We start from the raw sequence: 25,166 nt of genomic DNA, 5'->3' as shown, positions 1-25,166 counted from the left end.
GTATTTTTACCGAAATTTTTCCACTGTCTGGACTACATAGTCTAGATAGATGACGAGTTCTTCTGCGATTCGCGATCTTTCAAAAACTACTGTGATGTCGACAAGTATGTATCTGGCTTCAGAATACATGAGTTGGCGGATGTTTTGGTCGACAGGGCTCATAAGATCATTACCTGGTATTCTAGAATAAGCAGGACGTTCTCTTCTGACCTGAAACCCGAATCTGTCTTCTCCATTTTCGAGAGACAAAGGGAGTACAGCAATGGGAGTTGCCCGAGAAGACTTGAGAGTCAAAATGTAGTGATGCTGCTACTCACTAGTTGCCTTACTGCCATTGTTCTGGACTCCTCTTCCCTGCTTTAGGTGTAGGGGCATTTGCTGATTCCTAAGGGCTGTGGAGCTTAAGCATGGTGTGACTTTCTCAATTCCTTCAAGCAGGATGTTCATGGGGAACTCCCTGTTGTAGACTCCCAGAAGTGCTAGAAGCTATGTTACTCTCTTCAAAGCCGAGGAGATGATTGGAGGGGATTGCGTTCCGTAAAATGTCTGGCGGAGCTACCTCTAGAGCTGCTAAGACGCTGCCTTATCAAGTTATCAGTTCTTATCTTAGTTTCGCCGCTTTTGCGTTAAGGGTCTGAGAGTCTTGTTACTAGGAATGTACTCCAGAAATGCTCCACTTTTTGGCGATTCCTGGGGAAGGGAAAAAGTCTGGAGTTCAATTCGCAATACTCTACGTCACCACCGAGCCATGAGTCGAATTATCGCAGAAAACAAGGCAACCCATTGTGTTTAGTCTATACATCTGTGATCTCTTATGATCTCAGTATGAATTGCTGGGAGTTCATGGTTATCCCCAGTCGAACAATTTTGCAGGATATGGTCGTCCTGCTCGAGCAGGACTTGACAGTTGATATGATTGTGGAGAGGTATACCTCTCTACAGGAGTCAAACTGATAATATGCTCCCAGGCCCCAGCATCTCGGACTCCCAATTTTGGACATCCCGTGCAGCTGAAGTGGGCCATTCCAGGATGAAACATGGACGGTCATTATCCCTTCGATCTACCAGATCACGTCTCTTACCGTCTTCGGCAAGCAACTCACTCCAAATGAACAAAAGTCACGATCCTGGCCCGAGTCCGTTGCCTCAAAAGCTGTGGCAAGCTGTATCTCTTGGCGCCTACCGTGCCGCTACAGGTTCGTCGTACCCTGGTTGTTCCCGGGCGGTCCTGTGTCTGGGTCATATTTGTATCATCGGAAAGCAACTCTAGAATCTTTAGACTCCATCAGGGCAATCACGAGGCCATCTTTTCTTTTATCCCTTTGCCTTGCTTTAATTGTATCGATGTGATATCATGCCTCTGTCTCAAGGGTATAAACTTAGAACTCTTCTAGTATAGACCTCGTGTTAATGTAGAAATCTTGAAGTGTACAATTGTATGCTGCTTGTCTTTGACATTTTCCCCCAGTCCATTGTTTCTTATCTCTGCGCGTTGTTCTTCATTAATCTCATATAATCTTTGACCAAGCCATGTCTTTCACTCTGCCTCGGTCGCTGACCGCAGCGCGGTCATGGCTACCCTGCACTTCGCTTCATCCATTCCTACGATCAACATATTCCACTGAGACTAATGAGCAACACATCCAGAGAAAGCTTCCCCGGGTGAGACCGCATCGATTCAAAGAGTTTGATCTTGCAGACCGAGCCTACGCTGTCACCGGTGGCGGACGAGGCCTGGGGCTGGCCATGGCCGAAGCCCTGATGGAAGCTGGAGCCAAAGGTACAGATATATCCCCGACTTCAACCTCGAACAGATACACCTGGGCACCTCCGCTAACACACCCCTCACAAACCAGTATACTGCCTAGATCGCCTCGAGAAACCACACCCTGAATTCGAAACCGCCAAAGGCCAGGCCGAAAAAGACTACGGCGGCGCCCTGGAATACCGACGCATCGACGTTCGCAACGCACCCGAGGTCAACGACGTCTTCGCCGAGATCGCCTCCCGGGATAAGCGGCTGGACGGCCTCATCGCCGCCGCAGGCATCAACCACCTGCAGAGCGCCCTGGACCACTCCCAGGCGGCCCTGAACGAAGTCATGCAGATCAACTACAACGGCGTTTTCAACTCCGCCACGGCAGCAGCGCGACAGATGTTCCATTACCAGCAGAAGGGGTCCATCCTGCTCGTTGCAAGCATCAGCGGGCTCATCGCTAACAAGGGCATGACCTCGCCAGTGTACAACTCGTCCAAGGCGGCTGTGATCCAGCTCGCGCGGTCCCTGGCGATGGAATGGGGTCGGCAGGGGATCCGAGTTAATAGCCTCTGTCCGGGACACGTCGTCACACAGATGGTCGAGCAGGTGTTTGAGCAGAATCCGGCGGCGAAGGCGACCTGGGAGGCGGAGAATATGCTCGGTCGGCTCGCGTGTCCGGAGGAGTTCAGGGGTGCGGCGCTCTTCGCGCTCAGTGATGCCAGTAGCTTTATGACAGGAAGCGCGATGATCATTGACGGTGGCCATACTGCGTGGTGAGCTCTTCGGACTGCCGGGTCTCGGAGTAAGCGTCTTCGGATTTCTTCCTGTATTTTGATGCCTCGGGAAATCGGTTCACTGGGACGAAAGTACATGATTCTTGTCCTTTTCTTGTACTATAAGCGACTTCCTTTCTGTGACGGTTCTTAGCAAACAATCAATAGTAATATTTAATCTGGACTAAATACATACCGTGACTTCTATGCAACCCAAATCGTAGATGCAACAGCAAAAAGCGGGAGCATAATCATGAAACTTGTCTCATAAAATATTCACGAATCTCTCTTCAACGCTATGATTGAACTGATTCCCGTCCATAAGGACCTGCCGCGTTTCCATCTCAACATCAGCACCTCCTTTCCGATCCGCTGCACGATCGCCCCTCTGAAGCATAACCCTCAGCACGAACGCAAGGACAGCAACGACAACCATGAAGAAAGAGCACGTCGCCATCCCACGCACGTACCACGGTCCCTCACTGCGCGGGTACAGCCTCGTCCCGAGCAACGGCCCACACTGCCCGATGAGGTTGAGGATCGCCATACTGGCTCCCTTGCCTTCCTTCGCGGGCCGGTTGTCCATCGTCCAGGTGATGATGAGGGTGATGGCAGAGAAGAAGCCTGACGTCGCGGGGTAGACGCAGGCGTATCGGATAAAGGTCTGGAGGCCCGTGGACATGTGCGCATGGTAGTAGCCTGTAGCTGCGATTGCAAGGTAGGCGAGTGAGGATATCAGAGCGTGGGCGATGAGATAGGGGCTTCGGGTTCTGTGACGGTCAGATAGGTAGGCAGTTGCAAGCACTACCACGAAGGCGATGAGGTAAGGGGGTGCGCAGAGGGCTTGCGCGGAGAGGGAGGAGTAGCCCATGCTGTGAGAGGGTGAGCGTATTGATTGGCAGGGGTTCTCTGATTTCAGGGGCTTACTCTTCTATGATGGTGGGCAGGAACACGGGCATAGAGCTGAAAGCGACATTGCAGCTGAAGAACATAAACTATAGCAGCTGCATGTCAGTTCGACCCAAACGGGGAGAGATATGGCTTCCACAAACAGCTGTCACATAAGATTTGGGATCCGCCAGCGCCTTGACAACTTCCCTCCAATTGAACTTCCTGGAATCGGGCCCACGATAGTCGGATCTGCTCTCTCCCAGCCGCAGCTTGGCTACCATTCTCTGTCTGGGCTCAAGAAAACGCGCACTCTCAGGCGAGTCAGGAATCAGTATCCATGCAAAGACCGCGACAAGCACACTGGGGAATCCTTCGACCAGAAAGAGAGTCCGCCACGGTGCAATGGGCCCATTGCTGCTGACCTTGACAATCAGCCATGCGAGACTACTCGCGAATGAAGTCGCCAAGGGAGCCGCCGAGATAAACAGTCCGTTTCGTAAAGCGAGTTCTTCCCGCTTGTAGAAAAGGGAGAGATAGAACGGCACGCCAGGGCCAAATGCCGCTTCCGTGATGCCTAGCAAGGCACGCAGAACCACGAGGGTGCTGAATGAAGTAGCCAGTGACTGGAAGGAAGCAACGAGACCCCATCCGCATACACACAGGGAGATATAGATGTGCGGAGGAAAGATCCGGTACATGAGGGTCATCCACTCAAAGAGGATATATGTGATGTAAAAAGCTGTCAAAAGCCATTCATATTGTGAAGATGAAAGATGCAAATCGTCCGTGAGTCCAGCGATTTTTGCATTTCCAATATCTGCAAAGCAGTCAGCTATTCGATGTACCATTCTGAGGCAGTAAACACACTCACTGGAACGATCCAGGAACGAGAGCAGGTAGAGAAGGGCCAAAAATGGAACCAGCTTGCGGTCAAACTTCTTCACGACTTCCTTTTCTTCAGCTGCCGTGTACTTTGTAGCGGCTACGGCCATTTTGGGTCTCGCTTCCTGGTCGTCATACGAATCGTAGCCTTCATCTTGGCCCTCATCGTCGGAAATGTAGTCCGCTTCTGTGCGAAAGTCCGTTTGCAACCTTAATGACCGAGCTGGTGGCCGTTTGGAACTCGAAGATGTATTTTCATTGTCGGATGCTCCGGAATCTGGCGTATACTGCGCGCTGGCTGATGTCCCTGTGCTAGAGCTACAGGATGCTGCCTCGGTCGGCTGCAGATGATAGGAGGCCATCTACGGAGTAATCAATGTAAGAAATGTCGGTGTTTTGTGGCTCAAGGATCCATTTCCTTTCGAGGGGGATCTCAGCAGCAAAGCAGAGATATCCGAGACTTGTGATGTACCAAAATATATCACTTATCATAAGAGCATCTGACATTGGGGATCTAAACCTGGTGGGATTAAGTACAGGGGTAGATAGGCACAGGCCCGCACGGTGCACGTGGCGCACACAAGGAGAGTGATTTGCGCCAAGGACAGATGCTGCGCGGCTAAGATCCACCAAAATCCTACAAAGTATCGGGGCACCAGAACTCAGCACGAGCCATGGATGAAGGACAGCCAGCCTTTGATTCAAGTTGTGTCAATCGGATATCATATTCATTGACAGTGGCCTGAGAGAATTCATCCAGTCTTCACTGCGACTCACTAGTCAACATTCAGACCCTGGTGCGACGGACGATTGATTGACGAACCATGAGTTAAGAAGAGGCATCACCTTCAGGAACCATGGGACTCCACCGCCGAGGTCTGTAAGAGTCGATCAGAAATCGGGCACGCTTCTTAGGGCGCAAGTATTTGGGAGCCGGGGGAGGCTTCTCATCGAAATGGCGCGCTCGACCACCTGTAAGAGCAGTAGCTTTATCTCTCATGATAGCAAACCACTTTTCAAGGTCCGGAATAGCCTCATGGCCCTTCATATTGTTGGCACGGAGATATGTCAGGGCGTTTTCGGCTGAGTCTCTCACGAATCGAACAGTGTTTAGATCGCTTGCTGTCTCCTTTCGTCTTCTGTTGATGTGTTCATCTCGGGCTTTGAAAAAGACGTCAAGAAGCCGCTCCACTCGACTCTGGACGCTGCCGTCATCTCTCTTTCTCTTCAGGGAAGCTTTCGTATCTGCTTTGCGGGGATTGTATTTCTTCATCGGCTCTTTGCCGGCCGTGTGGGCTCGCTCATTCCGCCCGTTCTCGCGATCATGGTTCTGGGTATCCGCTTCACCGGGGACAACATTTTTTCCTTTAGGCTTTGCTTCGCAAGACTCTTCGGACAAAGTCTTGGTATCTTCTGAGTGTATGCCATTCTCCTTTGTCGGCTCGCTTGTGGTGGTGGTACTGGCGTGGACTTTTCCATCCAACTTCAGGATAGGCTCTTCGGAATTGGGCGACTCTGTGTTGGAATCCGTCGATGAGCGCGCTGAAACATTAAACACACCAGTCAGTATAATTGAATAAAGAACTGGGATACAGTTACTGTGGACAAACTTTTGGTTAGAGCCTGATGCAGCCCAAGACACTTAGTGGCCACATCCAGACTGTGCGAAGTGTTGGCAATAGGAACAATCCCCAGATACTCAGTCAGGTAGAGCTCAAGGACGCTCAGTTCCGCAGGCTCGTCTCCATTTTTTGACAGCGTCAACAGCGCTTTATCGTAGATGGTAACCTGACCATCATTAAAGTCCTGAGAGCGGCATCTGGCCAGTGAAACCTGAAGTCGGACAGCGCTGACGAGGAGATCCGATTTCTCAGTGCTTTTGAGAATATTGCGGAGGACGGGACTAGGACATTTGATCTTAAAGTATTTGTGCACCAGCTCATCGACCTTTTTCTGCTGGCTGATTCCCCTGCGGCGGCTGCTCTTAGGGGACGAGTTTTCTGGTATCCAGGACGAAGCCATTGTGTTTAGAGATTCTCTTTGGGAAGTTGGTTGGTGAGTTTAGAGGAGGGATGAGTAGAGATCTGATTGAAAGGAACGAATGATCAGATGAAGAGCAGCTCCATGAAAACAGAATGAGTGCGCTGTTGACGTCGTCGCTCAAGGAGATGAAAGGAGAACTTTGGTGCCGGTGGAAATCGAAAGAAGACTTTATAGTCAAGATGTGTTTGTCACAGTTCCACAAATGACTAGTGGGAAGAGAGCAGATGCAGTTGACTCGGAATGAAGAATAAGACGAAGCCTTTGGGATCGGTCCTTATTGAGCAAATCTCCTCAATGCTCTAGGACCTGCCCGTCAAGACCTTACACAATAGAAGTCTATGGAGGTAAACCTCCGTCAATGGGAACACTTTCCTAAAAAGATTATCACGACCTTTTGGTCTAATCAACGTCTCTCTTGCTCATACTATTATTCACATTGCTCACTCAGAGGTATTGACTCCACTGACAGCGCCTGACACCTTTCAATCAATAAGCCTCGTAAAGAGTTAATAGGGAATGTGAAAGCATCATTTTCGAAGATATAGTTTCGTAACTCGAGCAAATGCAGAATAGTTAAAAGGTATCCTAGAAGTAACAATAGCATTATGGGATTAGTACAAACTGTAATCTGTGATGAGGGACCCCGAGGCAAAATATCAAGTCAATTCCAATATTAGATCCTTCGCAAGCCAATGCTCAATTCCGCTCTTTCCAAATCTTCTCGATCTCTTCAACAAGAACCGAAACCTGACTACCTCTTCCTCCTTGAGCACAGTCTTTCCACACGCCGTCGTCACGAACACACCACACATGCTCATCTAGCCGGACGGTACAGCTAGTTGTGACACCAAGTGCCTCACTGTGAAGGGCACTCTTGCGGAGCAGCGCAATACCGCTAAGGGGATCCTTGCCCCCTCCGTCATGGCCAGGGTCATCGTCCTGCTGGCTGGCACACTCGTTCAAGGCATCAAAATCAATGCCATGTTCTAAAGCGCATTGCTCGACGAATGAGCGCTCCGGGATCTTCTCATAGGAACTGATCAGGCAGTTGGCGAAGCCAAGGGAGCGGATCGTTGGGGTGCGTTGCGTGCTTCGTCCCTTCGGTGGGAAAGGGAGATTCGCAGCACAGAGAATGAGCATATCCCCTATGCATTCAGCAGGACCATGTTTGCATACTACATCAGTAGACTTGTTGGATACACTGTAGTTTGCTTAGCATGCGGGCCAGTTGCGTCTTCCGGGATGAAAGTCTTGCACTAGCTTACCTTGCAATGAATGACAATCCAAAGTCTACTTTGTCACTGATTTGCACCATGGTGGGAACTACCAATTTTTGCAGACAATCCCGGGCGTCTGGGCATTTGCTCATGATGTGAGCTTCCAGCAAAACTTTGTTGTTGTTGTTGCTGTCAACCACTGATGCCTCAGGCTTGTGCTCCATCAACGGCACCACATCAGCCGTTGTGAAGGGGGAAGCAGAGAAGCCATCATCCAGCCTGGTGGACGAAGGATGACATGAATGCAACAGAAATTTTGAAATAGGTCTAGGAAACCAGCTGAGAACACTGAAAAGGACGAATCCAAGCGAAATGATCATTAAGGAACGGCGCACGAAATGCGATGCTGGTCGGTCGCGGTGGGAATGCCTGGAGGCAGCCTCAGCAGATTCGATCGCGCCAAGATCATGGAGACCTTCCCTCTGATCCTGAAACTGTACTTTCTCCATAACTATCCGTAGTTCACCGACCCTTATCAACAGGTAGGTTATAGTTGATGCGGGGAAGAGGTTAGATTCGGATGCTGTGGGGGAAGAAGGGTCATTGATGGATTAATTAATCGATCGATGTGACTGTGGAGGCCCGTAGAGAGCAACACTGAGGACAGGAGCATAGAGTTGTGAGCACACTCAGCGCCTAAAGTTAATTAGCGGCGTTGCAAGGTGACCATTACTACATTCATTATTAGGCCAACCGCTAACTTCCGACTCCTGTACGCATATCTGATGAATCAAGACTGCAAGCCTCAACCTTTCTGTTCGTGGATTCTTCGATCTTCAACTACCTTATTTCTTGGCGACTGCAGGGGCAATCATCAACATCTTCAGTTTGGAACGCTCGAATATAAGCTAAAGGCCAGATGCCACAACTATCAATAGGCATCCAATGCTTGAATGATACATACCCCCTGTTCGGGGTCATATTTGAGATTGCAACGTTGTATCTGTCTAAATTAAATCATAATATTTGTAACTAGGGCCCTGACTCAGGTGTTACGTCGCCTGCTCCAGGGCATCCGACACCTTATGCAATAATAATAGTGACATTATCTGTAACTCCATAGTCTCAAGTTCGACCGAAATAGTGCCGAAATCAGGCCACGGATTTGGCTCACCAAAGCAACCAAGAGGCAGGCAGAAGTCCTCCATTTCTAATTAAAGCTTCATGCACCACTGGCGGCTGCCTCTAGTAAATTTTCTTTTCGCTTATCAACTTCACCAATAGGTAGCACAAGGTAGATACACAAGTTAGAAACCCAGCTGTGATGCTTGCTGAACACAGGCCGTATTAGTGATCATCAAATAGCAAACTGATACACATTGAAAGATGATGTTTCCCATAAGCGAAGAGATATCTCAAGACCGTTGGAGGCTTGGAGCTATCGGCATTGTTTGACGCCCTATAGGCAACTAGATCCTTGGCTTGAAGCCCACGTATACGAGACGAGAATTTGGGTAAATCGTCCTTGCTCATTCTAGCAACCAGCACAGATCGCAGTACCATAAACTTTCGGCGCTAGGCCTGGCACCATAATAGGGCATTCAAATGAAAATCCTCTGTTCTGAGATCAGCACCACATCAGAAAAGAGTCTCCCAATCCGAGGTCACCACATCAAGGAAAATGTCTGAAGAGGTCGAGCTAAACTTGTTCTCTGCTATATTCTAGTTAATTAGTATGCTCAGATATTGACGAGGACATATCGGAATGGCCGAAATCCAGATCAACATCCTTGCAAAAGTCGAGACTCATGGAGAACATAATTACTTTTAGCTTGCATCAGTAAGCTAAATCCCGAGGCATTCCCGAAAGGCTCCAGGACCACTTTGCTGGTTTCAGCGCTCTGACTTCTCGCAGTTCCTTCAGGCGTCAAGGCTGTCGTTACCGCTCAACACAGCACATCTGTACGCTTCGTGATCATGTCTCTTATGATGACTGGCAAGGCGCGACATCTCAGGTTCAGAAAGGACGGCATCATTGACCATGCTGGACAGAAGGTCGATAAGCTGATAGAGGTGCCTGTCGCGAGCATCTTCAGTCGGGACCGTAGCAGAATGGCTCATTGTTCATCCATGATACTATTTATTAGTGAGCTGCCAAGTCTCGAAGTATACGGACATTTGGCCCAACTCCGTCGACTCGATGACGCCGACGTCACTCCGATTTCGGAGTCTGGTCAGGGTCTAGCCTATAACACCAAGAAGCGTGATACGTAGGCTATGCGGGTGTGATACATTGCTACTGGTATCGTACCTACCTTAATGTGATCACTGTAATTGCTCTCGGCCGGAATGAGGCCTCTCAAACTGCAAGCGGGCTATCGCATGTTCACCGAGAGAGCCAGTTGACCTTAAAAGGGGGTACTAAGATGTCCATGAATCGGTTTAGGGCAAAGAGTCAAAAGAACCGATCGGGAGTTGTCAGTTATCACTCAGAAATAGCATGTTTCACCTAAATCAAAGCGCCATTGTGATCCACATGTAGAAGCCCTGGCGAATCGGGGAACTCAGTCTTTGAGATTCGAAGATAGAGAGGCTCGATTCTTATACTCAATGTGGTCTTACAGAGCAGCGGATGAAAAGGAATTTGGAGAACGGTCGCCGTGGACTTAATTCTCGATACTAGTATGCAGTACTGATAGTAAGTTTGCATAGTTATTGTAAGGAGACCCACCGTTTACCACCACATGGCTTCTTTGGGTTGATATAATCCGTGCTCGTGTCCCGCAGCCAGTCTCAAGTGAGCAGTAGCTCGACTGCTCCGTAAATATTTAGTATTGCCGGCGATTTTAACTTTTATATTCCTTTTTCTTTTCGTCTCGTGGCTATTGGCTTTCAACCGTCGCTGAAATGGAGAAACTGAGAATGTGTCGAACCAGTGGAACCACACTCAAGGAGGCCAGTGCTCCGGGGTCGTCAAGCGAGAATAATGCTCTGTCCAAGATTGACTTCCTTGTGAGAGTCTGGCAATAGAACTAATTATCATAGGGGTAGATAGAGGAGTCGCTAATAATAATGTCAAGCGGAGAGGAATCAATATGAGGAAGATGACTCGAGGGCGGAGAACTGGTAAAAAAGAAAACATCAACAATCAAACAATCAACAGCATGCGATCTAAACGATAAAGAGAGTCTAAATTTACCATTGAAGGTGTTAATCTAACCAGTGCCGGAGAATATCCGAGTCATCCACGGTTGTCGTCAACCACATACGATGTCCCATGCTGTCATTGCTCAGATTGATTCAGCAGGGTCACATCGTCTCGTGCCGAAGGTCGCATTTGCTCCATCTGCAGCGGCTTTGAAGCAGTGAAGCTACTACGTACTACTCCTAAGATCTTCCCATCTTTCCCACTCTTATTTCCCTTCGCCCCTCTCTCCAGCAGCACCTCAGCGTTGAATAATTACCTTTCCTTTTCTTTTCTCTCCCGTGTTGTGGAGAATAATGGTTTCGTATCCGCTGGCTGGTCCTGTTTAGACCCTTTTCTTACTCCCTCTAGCTAGTCTGTCTATACTTAATAGCCCTTTCTTTCCTCCATCGCATAGTTGCTCTTCGCCATAACCAGCTTCTGCCTCAACTGTGGGGAATCAGTGTTGATCACGTCCACGTCTTAGGTGTTGATGATAGGTAATTTATTCCTCCGTCCTTCTTTGTGCCAATACTTTTCGTTTTTGCGCGCAATGACTATTCCGTTCTGTGGCCACTGCCCTTGCCATTATTCCTTCGTTCCTTGCAGATCCTTCCTGTCATTGTCACTTCAGGGTTTTTTTCGGACCTAGGCGGACCTCGCAGCTTGTGGCTAACTGATTCCCAATTTAGAGATTTAAATCTTGCACGTCAACTTGCTCCCTTGATCTTTCGCCCTCGCGCCGGAGCTTCCCCGCCCCGCAACAAGAGCTTCGAAGGACCCTTTCAGATCCATGCGCCTTGACGAGACGATCGAGCCCTCAATCCTGTTTCTAGCTCAAGCTCCTGATCCGATCGCCCTGTGGCAATTCAAGGGAGCGGAATCAACCAGACTTGTCCCTTCCATTGAGACATGCGCGCGCTGTGCATGGCATAAACTCAATCCATACATTTGCATTCTATGAGTCTACTCGAATGAGTTTTTCGGATTTTATGCATTCCACTTGACCTGGCCATTTCGAATTCTCTCGCATCCAGGAGATTTACAATGGCGCCGATGAACGTGATGGAGGCGGAGAACAGCAGGGATGAGGAACATGATATACATGAAGACGCAATCGACGTCGAGGAGGATGAGGAAGAAAATGTGTCCGAGCTTGATCCTTCACAGAAGGAGTACCTGGAGTACCAACGTAGGCTCGACGATTTTCTGTCACCTTTGGTCCTTGACGAAGCAGTCCTCTATAGACTTGCACGTCGCTTCTCGAGCACATACCGCCACCTAGCATTGAACTCGGACCAGCAGTTTTTGCCTACTCCTGTCACTAGACTGCCCTCGGGTCTTGAGACCGGTCGTTATCTGGCTATTGATGTTGGAGGAAGCAATCTGCGAGTCGCATTCATCGAACTCCTAGGGGAAGCGGCCGACTCCGATATCCGTTCAACAGACGCTTCGGAACGATCAAGGGATACCCTTCGAAAGGCACAAAGACAACGAGTCAGACGGACACTAGAGAAAGCGTGGCCCATACAGGAACATTTGAAGATGGATAAGGCGGAGGACCTCTTTGCATGGATTGGGGACTGCATTGCGGAAGTGGTCGCCGAAAGCTTGACATCGGACGCCACGAAAGGCAATATTCCCCAAGAATTAGACATGGGAATCACGTTCAGTTTCCCTATCATGTGAGTATCCTTGCCGTGAAGAGTCATTACCTATTGTTATTTTGTCTCGAGAGCCTCTGGTGTAATTCAGTTTGACTGACAAAGTCATACAGGCAAGAGTCGCTCGCGGAAGCTACGCTGATGCCGATGGGCAAAGGGTTCGCTATCACCTCGGATCTCAATCTTCGCAACATCCTGCTTCATGGTTACGAGAAGCACACCAGACGTCCTGATGAGGACGAGCCCTCGAGCAAGCGCCGGAAACTCTTCGCACTACCTAAACTCAAGATTGCCGCTATCACAAATGATGCCGTCGCTACGCTTGCATCTCTGGCTTATTCGGTCAAGTCCCTGCCCAACAGTCGTGTCGCAATGGGTATCATTGTAGGCACAGGCTGCAACGCCACTATTCCTATGAAGCTTGAGTCTCTACATGAAGCTAAAGCGGAACATGTAAAGTCAAAGAACCCGGAAGCAAAAGAAACAATTGTCAACACTGAATGGACCATTTCGGGCGCCGCCCCTCCTTTGAAAGAGCTCAATATCATAACAAAGTGGGACGAAGAGCTAGACAAGGCATGTGCACGTCCTGGGTTTCAGCCTTTCGAGTACATGACCGGTGGCCGGTACATTGGAGAACTCATTCGGCTGATACTTTTTGACTATCTTACAAACGTCGTTGAACTGGGGAAGAAACAGCTTCCCGCAACACTCGTCCAGGAATATGCTCTGACTACATCATACGTCTCAGACAAAGTCGCTCGTCCGCAACGGGACGAAGATCTCGCTGCGGAACTCAACCGATCTTTACCTCCACCCGAGAGTAGCGAATGGTGCTGGGATGCTTTGACTGCGGGCGCTTTTCGGAAGATTGCTCGAGTTGTACAGAGTCGATCTGCCGGGTTAATAGCTGCGGCAGTGGTTGGATTACTCGCCTGTGCACAAGAGATTGAGTTGAAGGTGGATAGCAATGAGAACTCACCGCAAAGTTCAACTGTTGCATCGCCCCAGCGCAACGGTAGCACTAAACTGCAGGCTATCTTGAACGAAACTACATCGTCAACCTTGGAGACAGGCACTGCAAGGAATGGTCAAAGGCCGATTGTTCCAGTTCTACTGCCTACCCCGACACCTGCAGATTGGCAGTCGGGCCCTGAAGAGCTTGTTGTTGCTTACACTGGCGGGATAATCCAACACTATCCCAATTTCAAGGAGATGTGTCAGCAATACATTGATCGACTGATCATGAGAACCGGCCCCCAGAAGAGCGGTAAATCAGTATTTCTGCGAGAAGCTTCAGATGGAGGAGTCATTGGTGCTGGCGTGCTTGCTGGAATGGTGAACAACGGTTAGAAATGCCTGGTTCTCCAGTGAACGTTCAAAATGATATTTTAACGAGAGATTATGATTAACACGCGGTCTAAATCTATTTTCGAGCTGGCGCTATCTGCAGAAGTCTCGGTTATCTCTGTTTTCCGAGATAGAGGGATCTTGGTGTTTTTATCTGCCCTTTGTTCAACAGGTCTTAGAGTGAGTTATCTGCTCCATTTTTTTGAAGTTGAGTAATTGGACTTTTTGGATTTTCATTCTCAGCTTTGAATGTGCCGAGTTCCAGAGGTCTGGATCATGACCGTCTCTGTAAGCACAGTTTTATTTTTTGGTAATCAACTTCAAAGACAGTTCTTCCTCGATCTTATCGAACCAGTCCGCAAGATGTCCGGGTTTGCTGGGGCGATCCTCTTCCAGCTTTCACTCAGACGCGATACCGAGTCTCAGGACATAGTTACTGTGAATAGCATTATGAGACCGGGATAACGCAACCTCAACACTGTGGTGTCAAGATCAGATGATCTCCGACGATACATAAGCCGATATGGAGTAACTGCAAGCGAAAGGAAGGCCCGGCGGCGTATGACAGCAATCCATCTCAGCCCAAAAGACTGCTCGATAGGCCGCATAGCATATTTGGCTCACAACACGCTAAGCAAACAGTGACGCTAGATGGCGCATATCAGACTCTCGCCTATATGTCCATGCATGCCAAGTCAGAAATTCGCGGTTTAGCCAAGTTGCTCGCTCAGATGTAGCGAAACATGTTGTTCCGAACACTCCGTTTCATGGCGGTTGGTTTACCATCCTCGTATTCGATACCAGAGGCTCCGCCCTCACCAGACATCTGCTCGAGGCGTTCACGAAGCTCCTCGTCGGCTTGAGCAACACTCTTGGTCACTTTGGGTTTTGAATCCTGGCTGCCGTTGCGGACCTTCGATGGATCCACCGACGAGGCCTGAACTTTGAGGGGATTTAGCAATGAAATAATACAATCGCTCGAGGTACATCATGCACTAACCAGTCTCAGCATCTGACTTGGACGACTTTTGCGCCGTGTAGGATAAGAGCCGCTTTCCAGAGCAAAGGCGTGATGTACGCACAGGCAGACGTCCTGCCATGCACGAAATTTGTTGTACATTCATAATCTTCATGTGCCAAGCGAAAGAATTTTGAGATTCAGCTCCATCAGAAAAGTAGATATTTCAAGTTTTGTACCTTAAGTGTTATTCTGTTGACACTGATGTAATCATCAATACTCCGTAATGATGTCAAAATCACATGACATTCTGATTAAAATATCACGTGATAGTTGTCCCCGCGATGCGCTTCAACCAGCCCAGCCTGGCTCTTACTGATTCATCTTCTCGCACCCCCTGACTTGATCGCTCACATTTGAATGACAACATGAGCGCTCAGGCATACTATGAGTTGTATCGCGGGAGCAGGTACTGCACAATCAGCAGAAGCTGTGTTGCTTTTCACTAACAATTTTGCCCAGTCTCGGTCTCTCCCTTACCGATACGCTCGATGACTTGATCAACGAAGGCCGCATTGAGCCCCAGCTCGCCATGAAGATTCTCTCCACGTTTGATCGTGTCATTACAGAAGTTCTTGCGGATAAAGTGCGCGCAAGGCTTACGTTCAAGGTAGCTTCTTCCGTTACTACTTGCCCGACCGATCTGAGGAACTCGGACGAATTAGATCGGCTTTTATGAGAACATTGACGGTGACTGACTTACCCTTTCTTGAACACTAGGGACACCTGGATACCTATCGATTCTGTGACGAAGTGTGGACATTCCTTATCAAAGACGTTACTTTCAAGTTGGACAACCAGACGACTGTGACGGCAGACAAGGTCAAGATTGTGAGCTGCAATAGCAAGCGGCCTGGAGAGGCGTGAACATCTTCATATGGATTTACTCATGGCGTTGTACTGGGCTATTTACTCGCTGGGCGTTTTCTGTACACGATGTTACCATTTGATTTGGCTGGGCTCATGGTTCTTTTCCTCATCTGTGGGGTGTTATCCTATCGGCGTTCGGGCAATAACTAGGTTTGCATCACGAATACCTCAATAGTCATATCAAATCAAGATACCCTGATTCATCTACCTTTCTCATCCTGCAATCAGCTGAAAGTTGAGTTGGCCCGCAGTTTCCTGCTACTTGCTAGGTAGACGAAATACCACGGCGGAGAGCGGGGCGGAACGCCTCCCGCGCTCCCTCATTCATCGATTGCGGAGACAAAATTATAGATCCCAACATCGAAGACCAGACAACTCAACGATAGGAGCTCCGTGATGTCGCGTTTCGCCATCAGCGGAAATTGCCAAGAATACAACTCAATATGCCTCGAACTCTTCCATGGCTTACAGGCCACGGTACCAGCGCCGAGGACGCAAAGAGTTCAACGCGTCGACGTGAAGTGAAGCATGAGAAAGGTTCGGACCACGGCGCGGAGGAGACTCCGAAAGCATACAAATCTACGTCTCGCGGAGACAAGCGTGATTTTTTTCGGTCATGTAAGTAAAAGGAGATTCAGGAGGTGTACGAGTCCTTTCTGATAAGATCTACGCAGCACCCAGTCCTCCAACGTCTCCGATCCAGCGATGTCCCTCAGAAGAGTACGCACTGCAGCTCAGTTCTGGGGCTGGCGCAGTTTACTGATATACAAATCACAGATACTTGATTGAAGGTTTCGATAAAGATGACATTTACATGATGGTCGAAGACGAGTTCTACGCCATGGCGCAGACGTTCACTCAGCACCTCCACTATGCGGAATACGTGAAACGTAAGAAGGAGGCCAAACTACAGAACGCAGCAGCAATTAAAGATCTTGCCCGACCTACCGATGGCACCACGCCGAAAAGCGAGGAGATGAAGAGGAAGGAGGCGGCCGCCGTCCTCTCAGCTCGTCAAAAGGCGGGCTTAGAGAAAATCGGGGGCAAGCGGCCGCAGCTGGACTCCGATAAGGAGGAAGACGACACAGACGAAGACGATGGGCTTGCGGGTACCTCGCTAGGGTACCTGATGACGAGTCCACGGAAGGCTCGCTCGCTAGTGGGCATGCAGGGTGTTAAATCATCCACTAGGGCGGCTGCTGGGTTTGCCCAGGCGTCTGGGTCTAAAAGGCCGAAGACGAATCCTGGTGCGCATATCCATTCTTCATTGCAGGCTGAAGTTGAAGGAGACGATCATGCGGCGGATGCAACGGCTACGGAAGATGACGACTTGGATGTGCAGATCACCAAGACTCCCACAAGACCGACAACGAAGAAACATTCTATTGAATCAGATCTCAGCTCACCAGTCTTAAGGACCAGTTCTTCAACTCCTCAAAATACTGACAATGATGATAAAGGAAAGAGACCGGTCCGCGTTATACACAGAACTCCACCCTTGGGTACATCGAGAAGAAAAGTATCCTTCGATGACTTTGACGAGCTTCCAGAGCCGTCGAATCCAAGCGCTCCGGCACATGGCCGGCTCAAATTTCACACAGCTAATAATACAAAAGATCGGAACGGAAGTGTTGTGAATTCGAAAAAATCCCGCCTCAATGAAGTCCCGACATTCTTGTTGTGAGCATGAAACAGCGGACAACTCTTCCAAACTCCTAGAGATAGTTATTGGCGACATGCTTCGAAATGTCCAACGATCCTAAGTCGGGTTCAACATCCTCGTCAACGCGAAATCACTCAGGGCAAGAAGACGGGCCCACAAGTTTAATGCTCAGCCTCCGGACATGCTGCTTGATCTTGTCCCGCGTGGACGGCTGGCGCTGAACTCCCTTGACTGTGTCCTTCTCTAGTGCCGAGCCATGACTATGCAATGTGAGCGCGCTGGGTAGAAAGATCGTCAGAACTAGTTTCAATCTTTGTGATTTAGCGATGGGACTAACTCATCGTCCGGGAAGAAGTTTGGCAGCTCTTCCTTGCGAAAGTTCGTTGGTGGGCCCTGCGGACAGTTTGTTAGATTTTCGCTCGAGGAATGCTGAGGGCTTTGGACTTACTATCTCCAAGACCTTGTGTGTCTTCTTCTGGAATGGCGATTTCACGAATCGGAGAATCTGTCTGAAGCACTCCATAGTTGGGACAAGTTGGTAATACAATTGATGGGAAAGAAATGGAAAATGAGTGTTGAAATCCGGTTGACCGCTCCAACCTAGGATATATGCAAATATTTTCGCAACGAGAAGATCAGAAATGACGACAAGAAAAGCGCTGTTGCAGGCTGCTTTGAACAAATGACGTTATACCAAACGATGGACTTTCGACTGAAACGCTTGAAACAATACAAAAATTCACGATAAATGAAGGACTGGCCGATGCTCTATGACATCAAGGCTATGGATTGGAGTCAGAAAGTCGAATGTGACATGGACATGGTGCATTGATATATAGTGAATGTCCTCTAAAGAACTGCAGCCTACAGTACGGCCTGGATGAACAGTTTCCGCCTGTTGCAATGTAGGCTAAGCTGATCGGTAATCTCTGTGGAACGACGCACATTGCGATCGATAGTCTCGAGGGAAAACTTGTGAAGCGCGCTGTCACACATTCCTTTGACAGCTGTCCCCTCGCAGCAGTGCTGCAGTTGCGGGTTCTGCCAGGGTGACTCGTCCCAATAGGATGGCCTCGACGAAGCCATGGAATTTTCTGCCAAAGAGTTCTTGGACCCTTCTTGACGAACTCTTCCTCATTCGATCTTCGTCAAATTTCGATGAAAATGCAGGGCAACAAAATTTTCAGGCCTTGCATACTTACACCGCTGTCATCGGCTCCTTGGAAGCGTGTCGATAACACATCTACAGCAACAGACATCCGCGTCTGGTATATGGACTGGATACGTGCAGCATGCCCCCCTGCGCCTAGATTCCTGAGTACGCAGTTGTCACTCGCTGGTCTAAAACGTTTACCGATTTGCTGGGCCTTTATTCCTAACTCTCAGTGGCTTATTCGACGTGTTCCAGTCCAACGTCCTAGATTTCTTGGAGAGCGGCAGTATGCATATGCACCCTTTGGCGTGCACAGAATGTGCCATCACATCTCTAGGCTGATAAAAATAAGCCCATAGCGATAAGATCCAAAGGTAAAGTACCTTTTCCTTGACTTTGGAAAAGGTCGACTGGTCTTTCTCAGTTGTATTGCCCTCATCATAGGCACGCTCGCGGCAGTATGAACTTTTCGATCATTCAGGGAGCGTCCCATCGGTCGTAACTATATTGCCGTTATGGCGATATCATTCCTATGTCAGTCCTTTTCCGCCTCCACACGCGAAGTGTATGAGGATCGGCCGAGTTCAATATGGGGCCGAAGACAACACAGCACCACTGGGCTTATCCTCCTCCTTCTCTCGTGTATGGTCCATGCTGGATGGCGCTGCGCGATCCAGGAGGGGGAACGAGGATTGTGCCTACGAATGTACATATCCCTTGCTTCAGAAACTATGCGGCCTTCTCAGCATTGACATCCCTGTCGCCCATCTGGTCGACTAACCATGACTGATTGACTGCAATTTGGTTTGTTTCTTTCTTTCGATTGGCCGATGGGCGAGGGATCCGCCTGCCTCGAAACTGTAAAGGGAAGGTTTCAAAACCGAAGCGTCGAATTATCCCTTGGCTTGCGCAAAAATTGTAAAGTCAAGGGAGATTGCAGTAGATATGCCCTCTGCTTTCTCGCCCTATTATGACAGGTATGGCGGCAATTGACGGGAGGTTGCTAGTTGTCCTGAATGCAGCGGCTGTCTGGCACTTTTACTACGCTTCTGGCCATAACTACCTCGAATTCCTGCACCTTCGGCCGTATCCTAAACACCGTGGGAACTGCAATAAACTTCACTGGCTTAGCTGCAGAATTCAAGAGGTCTATTTTGGTGCGGAATCAGCATGACCCTTTTGTTGTTGGCGCGCAATCCTCACAGTCGCCCTGTGACAGGAAATAAGAGGCATGCATGCCTCGCGAGGGCCGAGACCTTGACTAACCATTCCTCAAATTCTTTTCCATTGACTGAGAGCGTCCAGTGATATTATTATTACCTGGGTCTATCTCAGTAGTCCGCCGATAGAGCCTGACTTCTTGATATTTCGATGCCAATGGCTGTCAAAGAAGGATAACAAGTCATATATAAGTTATCTATTTCGGATAATCCTTGACATGATAGCTCTTGAGCTTCACGAATTGCTCGAACCCGAACCTGCTCAGCGTGACACCACGACCTGAGTTCTTCCAACCGGTCCATGCAAGATCCTACAGACATGTCAATCGTCATCTTCGTTGAATAGGAAACAGCAGAGTGTGTGCTACTTACCGGACTAGGGTAGTCAGATCTGTTAATGAAGACCGTTCCCGCCTCGACTTGCTCAATGAGACCCTCAGCCTTGGGGACATCCTTTGTCCAGATGCTTGCAGTGAGTCCGAACTCGCTGTCGTTCATAAGCTTGACTGCCTCCTCGTCGCTCTCAACCTTCATCACGGGGAGCACAGGGCCAAAAGTCTCCTCCGTCATGACACGCATATTGTGATTGACGTCCGTCAGCAATGTCGGCTTGACGTAATTACCATTGGCGGGAAGATTGTCGAACGTCTCGTTGGCAGGTGTCTCGTCCCGAGCACCCTTCTCGATTGCCTCAGCGATATGCGTCAAAATCATCTCCCTCGCGCGCTTCGAGATGACCGGCCCAATCTGCGTAGTCTTCTCCGACGGATCCCCAACACGATACTTGCTCAACACCTTCTTCACTTCGGCGATGAACGTCTCGTAGATGTTCTTGTGGACGTAGACCCGCTCAATCGCGCAGCAGCTCTGACCACTGTTGAAGATTGCCCCATCAACAATCTCCTCCGCCGCCCACGCCACATCCACATCGTCCCGCACATAGGCCGGATCCTTGCCACCGAGCTCGAGCCCAACACTGACAATGCGATCCGCTGCGGCCTTCTGAACCGCCAACCCACCAGCCACAGACCCAGTGAAGCAAATGTGGTTGACTAGGGGCGACCGAACAAGCTTCTCGAGCATCTCAGGCGATCCGCAGTGAGTATACTGGAGAACATTCTCCGGAAGACCAGCCTCGGCGAACGCAGCAGCAACCTCCTCCACGACCGTGGGCGTCTGAGGCGAGGGCTTCAAGATAACAGCATTGCCCGCCAGAATCGCCGGGATCAAGCTGTTTACCAGAACCAGGTAGGGATACTGCAATACAAATCACCCGTTAGTAAAACACGCCCCTCTCGGCTCAAACTGAAATTGAAAAATCGCAAACATACGTTCCACGCAAATATGATCAGCACAACCCCCACCGGCTTCCGCTTGATACACCTCTTGAACCCCTTCTCCTCCTCCCCAGGAACAACCCCTTCCTCACCCAGCACCGAGGGCGCAATCCGATTCAAGTACTGACTGCGCTTCACAGCCGTCGAGATCTCAACACCAGTGTACGAAATCGGCCGTCCCATTTGCTCCGTCAATTGGTGCGCAAGCTCATCTTTCTTCTTTTCGAGGACGGCTAGTGCGCGATCGACGATCTGCTGTCGTTGCTTGAGGGTTGTAGATTGCGAGAAGGAGCGGAATGCCTCCTGGGCGAGTTCGGGGATGCGCTTGATTTCATCGTTGGAGATGCCGGTGCGGGTGAGGATTGGGCGGTTCGTGGACGGGGAAATGGTTGTGATGGTTTCTGCGGACATGGTGATTCGTCTAGATTATAGTGTTGCGTTTGTACAGGTCGGCGGGAGAGCAGTCGGGAAAAAATGAAACAGTTCATATATCGAGGGGCATCTGCGAGCGTTATCTATGCTGGAGGGGTGTCTTGTCACGTTATCGGGTGGAGCACCCCCACTGGTGGCGGGATCCACTAATTCCTGGATAGTCTCCGTCGAAAGGGGACTGATATCTATATTCCCCGTCCTTCGATGACCCGAAACTTATCCGGGATGGAGTTGATTATGGTCAGGCTGTGCTAAGGTACCTGAGGATAGAATTCACGTTCTAGGAGGAAGGAATAGACATGTTCCACTACCACTTATTAGATTATCGCGCCGTTCGCGCACAACTATCCTACAATATCATTCCATCAACTACTCTACCCATAACTTTCCTCGTAAACAAACCCTACTTAGGGGTTCTGGTCGATTTGTAACTTGATGTCTCAGTGGTACCAAAGAATAGCATTCAAATGCCTTTCATGGATGATCTCTATACAAAATTCTAGACGGCGTCTATCCTAATGACTGCGCACGAGACGTGCTCCAGCCCAAGTGTAAGGATAGTTGTGTTGATACCAGTTGACACTTTTGAGACAGTCAGTACATATTCAGGTCGACGTGACAGGTGGTAACTTACAATGTTGTCCGGCCTGCAATTCTGGGATGCGTTGCCCATGAACCACCCAGGACAATGTTGTGCTTTCCGTCAAAGAAGTCCACTATTTCCGGTTAGTCGACTCTAGAGAAGTCTGTCGAGCAGGTCAACAGCTCACCTGTATAACCTGGATAAATATCCATGGCCTTGAAGCCATCATGTGGCGTTAATGGTGTGCTGGTCCATTCCCAGACTCCTCCAAACTCCCCCTGGCCCGCAAGTCGATCGCCGTTCTGGATGACCGCGGTAGGGTGCCAGTGCTTGAACCCAACGTTGCAACCGTGGAGGTCAACAAATACTGGCATTGTGCCTTGGGAAGGAGGTTGGACTGGCTGGTGTTCTGGGGTCCGAGGGCTATCCTGGTGAACTTTCGAGTGCCCATTCTTCACCATGTCGCCGTCAATGCCGTTAACGCCATTGACACCGTTGCTGTTTCTTGTCAGACGAGGTCAAGTTCTGAAACACAGTGGGATATACCGACCTCGCGTGATCCATTGGATCATGTTGTCTTGTCTCCTTCAGCTGAGCGGAGTAGTAGTAGATACTCTTGACCTCCTCATAAGTGGGAATTCTGCAGCCCACCCATTCGGCGTATTGGGACAATTCGTCATAGGAAGCCATAACGGGCCAATCCTGCGCGAATTCAAGCGGAACCGGTCCAAAAACGGTGCGGACAGCGAAGTTGTCCATGAAATCCTTCGTGGCTTGACTGCTGTCCAGAGTGACCCCCTTGGCGATTGGGTAATTCTCATCCGAATGGGTTAGGACCCACGACTCTGGCCGCCTGCGCTGACGAGTCGCTTGCAGATATTTAGCATATTCGCCGTTTGTTATAGCACGAGCCTGTGCTTCGAAAGCACGAACTGTGATTGTCCGCCGAGGCTTCTCATTGTCCCATCCAAAAGACAAATCAGGCAAAGAGCGTTCGTCAGTATCGTCAAGCCCGATGGATAATGTCTGTTCGGGTATAGCAAACCATTCATTTGGCTTCGTGTTCGCTCTGGCCTGATGAAACAAACTTTCAAAATCTGGTCTGTCTGCAAGCGGCGGTGGGAGGGTCTTGTCACTCTGCAAAAGCATATAGAGGAAGGTCTCCAGGTGCATTGCCTCATGCTCGAAGCCAATCCAGAGTGCTTCCCCAAGGCAGCGGTTCCGCGTTATATCATTCCTCTGCAAGACCGATTCGACCCTACTTCTGACTCGGTCCTGATAATCTAGAATCTCAGCAAGGGGAGGCCATTCATCTGGAATTTCACTATGAGCGTGGCAGTGCTCGGGATTGTCTACATCGGGGTCAATCCCACGCTCGAAAATTTGTCGGTAGTTTCGTGGTTCTGTCGGAGAGCTACCAAGAGCTCGCGTCAAATGAATGTCTAACAGAGCAGCATCAGTACCATGCCCACAGCATTGACTAAGAGGTTCCGGAATACCGACCCATGAATGTGGGAATGTGTCCGAAGTAGAAGATCAATGCATTGCGAAGCTTGATAGGTTTCGCGAGGAGCTCTTCACGGGGCACCATGGCCTTTGTAACAGTGTCCCAAGCGGCCCACAGTGACTGGAATTCCTTGAAACTCGGAACTGGATTGGCAGCGTATTCGGACGGTTGGCTGGGGAGGCTGAGGTTTGGTGGCGACAGCAGATGGATATCTGTCAGTTGATGGTAGGTCATTAGTCGACGCTTCTGCCATAATCTCTGCTCGCAGCGCAGCGGGTGACAACGGCCAACTTACGGTACTCTTCAGAGCTATTTCCAAGCTCCGCACAAAGGACAAGGTTCGCATCTCGCCAGAGTTGCTCCCGCTGTTGGGGGCTATACTTGGTTGCCTCTTCAAAAACCAATCTCTCGCCTTTTTGCAGAAGCACGCCATCGATCGTAACATCCTGCTTCGGTGAGTAGAATGCTCGATGTCGACCACCGGCAACATCGTAGTCTGTCACCACCTCCCATTCAGAAAGCTTGAATGCCTCGTATCCAAGAACCGCATTCGCATGTAATAACCCATTCTCGTAGAACTTCTGGGTAATGCCCTTTGAATCGTTATATGCCTTATAGACCTTTTCCGGGTCCGTACAAGCATCTAGCCCGACGATCATCAGATCAGACGGCTTGAGTAGCCGAGCAAATTGGGCAAGAAACTCTGCTGCACCTTCACGACTGAAATTCCCAATTGAGGATCCCATGGACATGACCACAGTGGGACGCTGTAGGTTCTGGGGATTGCTCAACCAGGCAAGGGCATCATCATAGGTCCCGTGAAGACCGTGGAGATCAACATGAGAGTACTCGTCAGGTGATACCTCGGCAAAGGTGCGCTGTAGCTCTGACAGAGATAGGTCCAACGCATAGTAGTCGACGTGCTTTCCTGTCCGCTCGAACTCTTGAAGGAGGATTTTTATCTTACGGAGGTTTCTGCACAGGTGGTTAGATACACGCTTCATTGGCATATGTATACTCGGGGCATTCTTGGGAACAAATCATACCCACTACCTAGCTCCAATAATTGTGCGTTCTCGGGGACGCGTTCCACAATCTTCTTAGAGTAGTTCTGCAACACTTCGATTTCCGCGTTGGTCAGGTAATACTCATCCACGTAGGTGATTTCTTCGAAGAGCTTAAGCCCTTGAGCGTCATAGAGCAGCATGGTGGGCAGTGACTTTGGAGTACCCTCGGGAGGATTGAGGCCTTTGCGAATCTCATTCACGAGCGAGAATTCCACGTCATTTTGATGTATATCAACGATCTCGACATTTTTCGAAGCGCACGCCAAAGGGGACATTCTGACTATACTTTTAAGTCAAGGGTCAACAGGAGGAAAGGAAAGGCGAGTCGTGTGTTCTTGGAATAAAGAATGAAGAATTAATTCAGGTTGATATAGGGAGATTTCGGCCCTTGTTTCTACAGAAGAATTGAGTGAGGGGTACTGGAGGGGAATGCACTAGTTTAAATCACAGAGCTGCTGGATCAAATGAAAAAATGAAATAAATCGAGGGAATTAGACGGAACATTCTCCAGGCGCAGTAATAATAATAGTAGAATATGATGCAGCATCATGAT

General features: G+C 49.4%; 11 protein-coding genes across 11 annotated transcripts; 4 read left to right on the top strand and 7 right to left on the bottom strand.

Annotated features, from left to right (window-relative positions):
• Positions 1–1,530: 1,530 nt before the first annotated feature.
• On the top strand, positions 1,531–2,536 carry Aud_001530 (putative short chain dehydrogenase/oxidoreductase; the record flags this gene model as incomplete). Its single annotated transcript, XM_043287028.1, has 2 exons — positions 1,531–1,780; positions 1,857–2,536. 2 exons carry the CDS (start codon positions 1,531–1,533, stop codon positions 2,534–2,536), a joined length of 930 nt encoding a protein of 309 aa, XP_043142963.1.
• Positions 2,537–2,797: 261 nt separating this feature from the next.
• On the bottom strand, positions 2,798–4,667 carry Aud_001529 (putative MFS transporter; the record flags this gene model as incomplete). The annotated part of the gene is made up of 4 exons (XM_043287027.1): positions 2,798–3,404; positions 3,460–3,527; positions 3,585–4,240; positions 4,295–4,667. The coding sequence occupies 4 exons, from the start codon at positions 4,665–4,667 to the stop codon at positions 2,798–2,800; spliced, it is 1,704 nt and encodes a 567-aa protein (XP_043142962.1).
• A 467-nt stretch (positions 4,668–5,134) lies between these two features.
• On the bottom strand, positions 5,135–6,327 carry Aud_001528 (uncharacterized protein; the record flags this gene model as incomplete). Its single annotated transcript, XM_043287026.1, has 2 exons — positions 5,135–5,847; positions 5,916–6,327. 2 exons carry the CDS (start codon positions 6,325–6,327, stop codon positions 5,135–5,137), a joined length of 1,125 nt encoding a protein of 374 aa, XP_043142961.1.
• Positions 6,328–7,044: 717 nt separating this feature from the next.
• Aud_001527 (GILT family protein) lies at positions 7,045–8,074 on the bottom strand (the record flags this gene model as incomplete). Its single annotated transcript, XM_043287025.1, has 2 exons — positions 7,045–7,549; positions 7,614–8,074. The coding sequence occupies 2 exons, from the start codon at positions 8,072–8,074 to the stop codon at positions 7,045–7,047; spliced, it is 966 nt and encodes a 321-aa protein (XP_043142960.1).
• Positions 8,075–11,796: 3,722 nt separating this feature from the next.
• On the top strand, positions 11,797–13,766 carry Aud_001526 (hexokinase family protein; the record flags this gene model as incomplete). Its single annotated transcript, XM_043287024.1, has 2 exons — positions 11,797–12,434; positions 12,527–13,766. The coding sequence occupies 2 exons, from the start codon at positions 11,797–11,799 to the stop codon at positions 13,764–13,766; spliced, it is 1,878 nt and encodes a 625-aa protein (XP_043142959.1).
• Positions 13,767–14,490: 724 nt separating this feature from the next.
• Positions 14,491–14,887, bottom strand: Aud_001525 (uncharacterized protein; the record flags this gene model as incomplete). Its single annotated transcript, XM_043287023.1, has 2 exons — positions 14,491–14,705; positions 14,764–14,887. 2 exons carry the CDS (start codon positions 14,885–14,887, stop codon positions 14,491–14,493), a joined length of 339 nt encoding a protein of 112 aa, XP_043142958.1.
• A 262-nt stretch (positions 14,888–15,149) lies between these two features.
• On the top strand, positions 15,150–15,648 carry Aud_001524 (transcription initiation factor IIA subunit gamma; the record flags this gene model as incomplete). The annotated part of the gene is made up of 3 exons (XM_043287022.1): positions 15,150–15,190; positions 15,244–15,391; positions 15,502–15,648. The coding sequence occupies 3 exons, from the start codon at positions 15,150–15,152 to the stop codon at positions 15,646–15,648; spliced, it is 336 nt and encodes a 111-aa protein (XP_043142957.1).
• Positions 15,649–16,094: 446 nt separating this feature from the next.
• On the top strand, positions 16,095–17,335 carry Aud_001523 (uncharacterized protein; the record flags this gene model as incomplete). The annotated part of the gene is made up of 3 exons (XM_043287021.1): positions 16,095–16,269; positions 16,326–16,371; positions 16,429–17,335. 3 exons carry the CDS (start codon positions 16,095–16,097, stop codon positions 17,333–17,335), a joined length of 1,128 nt encoding a protein of 375 aa, XP_043142956.1.
• Positions 17,336–17,444: 109 nt separating this feature from the next.
• Aud_001522 (uncharacterized protein) lies at positions 17,445–17,837 on the bottom strand (the record flags this gene model as incomplete). Its single annotated transcript, XM_043287020.1, has 3 exons — positions 17,445–17,574; positions 17,652–17,707; positions 17,763–17,837. The coding sequence occupies 3 exons, from the start codon at positions 17,835–17,837 to the stop codon at positions 17,445–17,447; spliced, it is 261 nt and encodes an 86-aa protein (XP_043142955.1).
• Positions 17,838–19,884: 2,047 nt separating this feature from the next.
• Aud_001521 (aldehyde dehydrogenase family protein) lies at positions 19,885–21,435 on the bottom strand (the record flags this gene model as incomplete). Its single annotated transcript, XM_043287019.1, has 3 exons — positions 19,885–19,998; positions 20,060–20,944; positions 21,019–21,435. The coding sequence occupies 3 exons, from the start codon at positions 21,433–21,435 to the stop codon at positions 19,885–19,887; spliced, it is 1,416 nt and encodes a 471-aa protein (XP_043142954.1).
• Positions 21,436–21,971: 536 nt separating this feature from the next.
• On the bottom strand, positions 21,972–24,888 carry Aud_001520 (DUF323 domain protein; the record flags this gene model as incomplete). The annotated part of the gene is made up of 7 exons (XM_043287018.1): positions 21,972–22,038; positions 22,091–22,172; positions 22,227–22,537; positions 22,590–23,481; positions 23,543–23,758; positions 23,842–24,521; positions 24,593–24,888. The coding sequence occupies 7 exons, from the start codon at positions 24,886–24,888 to the stop codon at positions 21,972–21,974; spliced, it is 2,544 nt and encodes an 847-aa protein (XP_043142953.1).
• Positions 24,889–25,166: the final 278 nt, after the last annotated feature.

Source organism: Aspergillus udagawae, assembly GCF_001078395.1.
Source record: "Aspergillus udagawae IFM 46973 DNA, scaffold_1, whole genome shotgun sequence".
Lineage (NCBI taxonomy): Eukaryota > Fungi > Ascomycota > Eurotiomycetes > Eurotiales > Aspergillaceae > Aspergillus > Aspergillus udagawae.
This window is presented reverse-complemented; position numbering and strand designations above follow the sequence as displayed.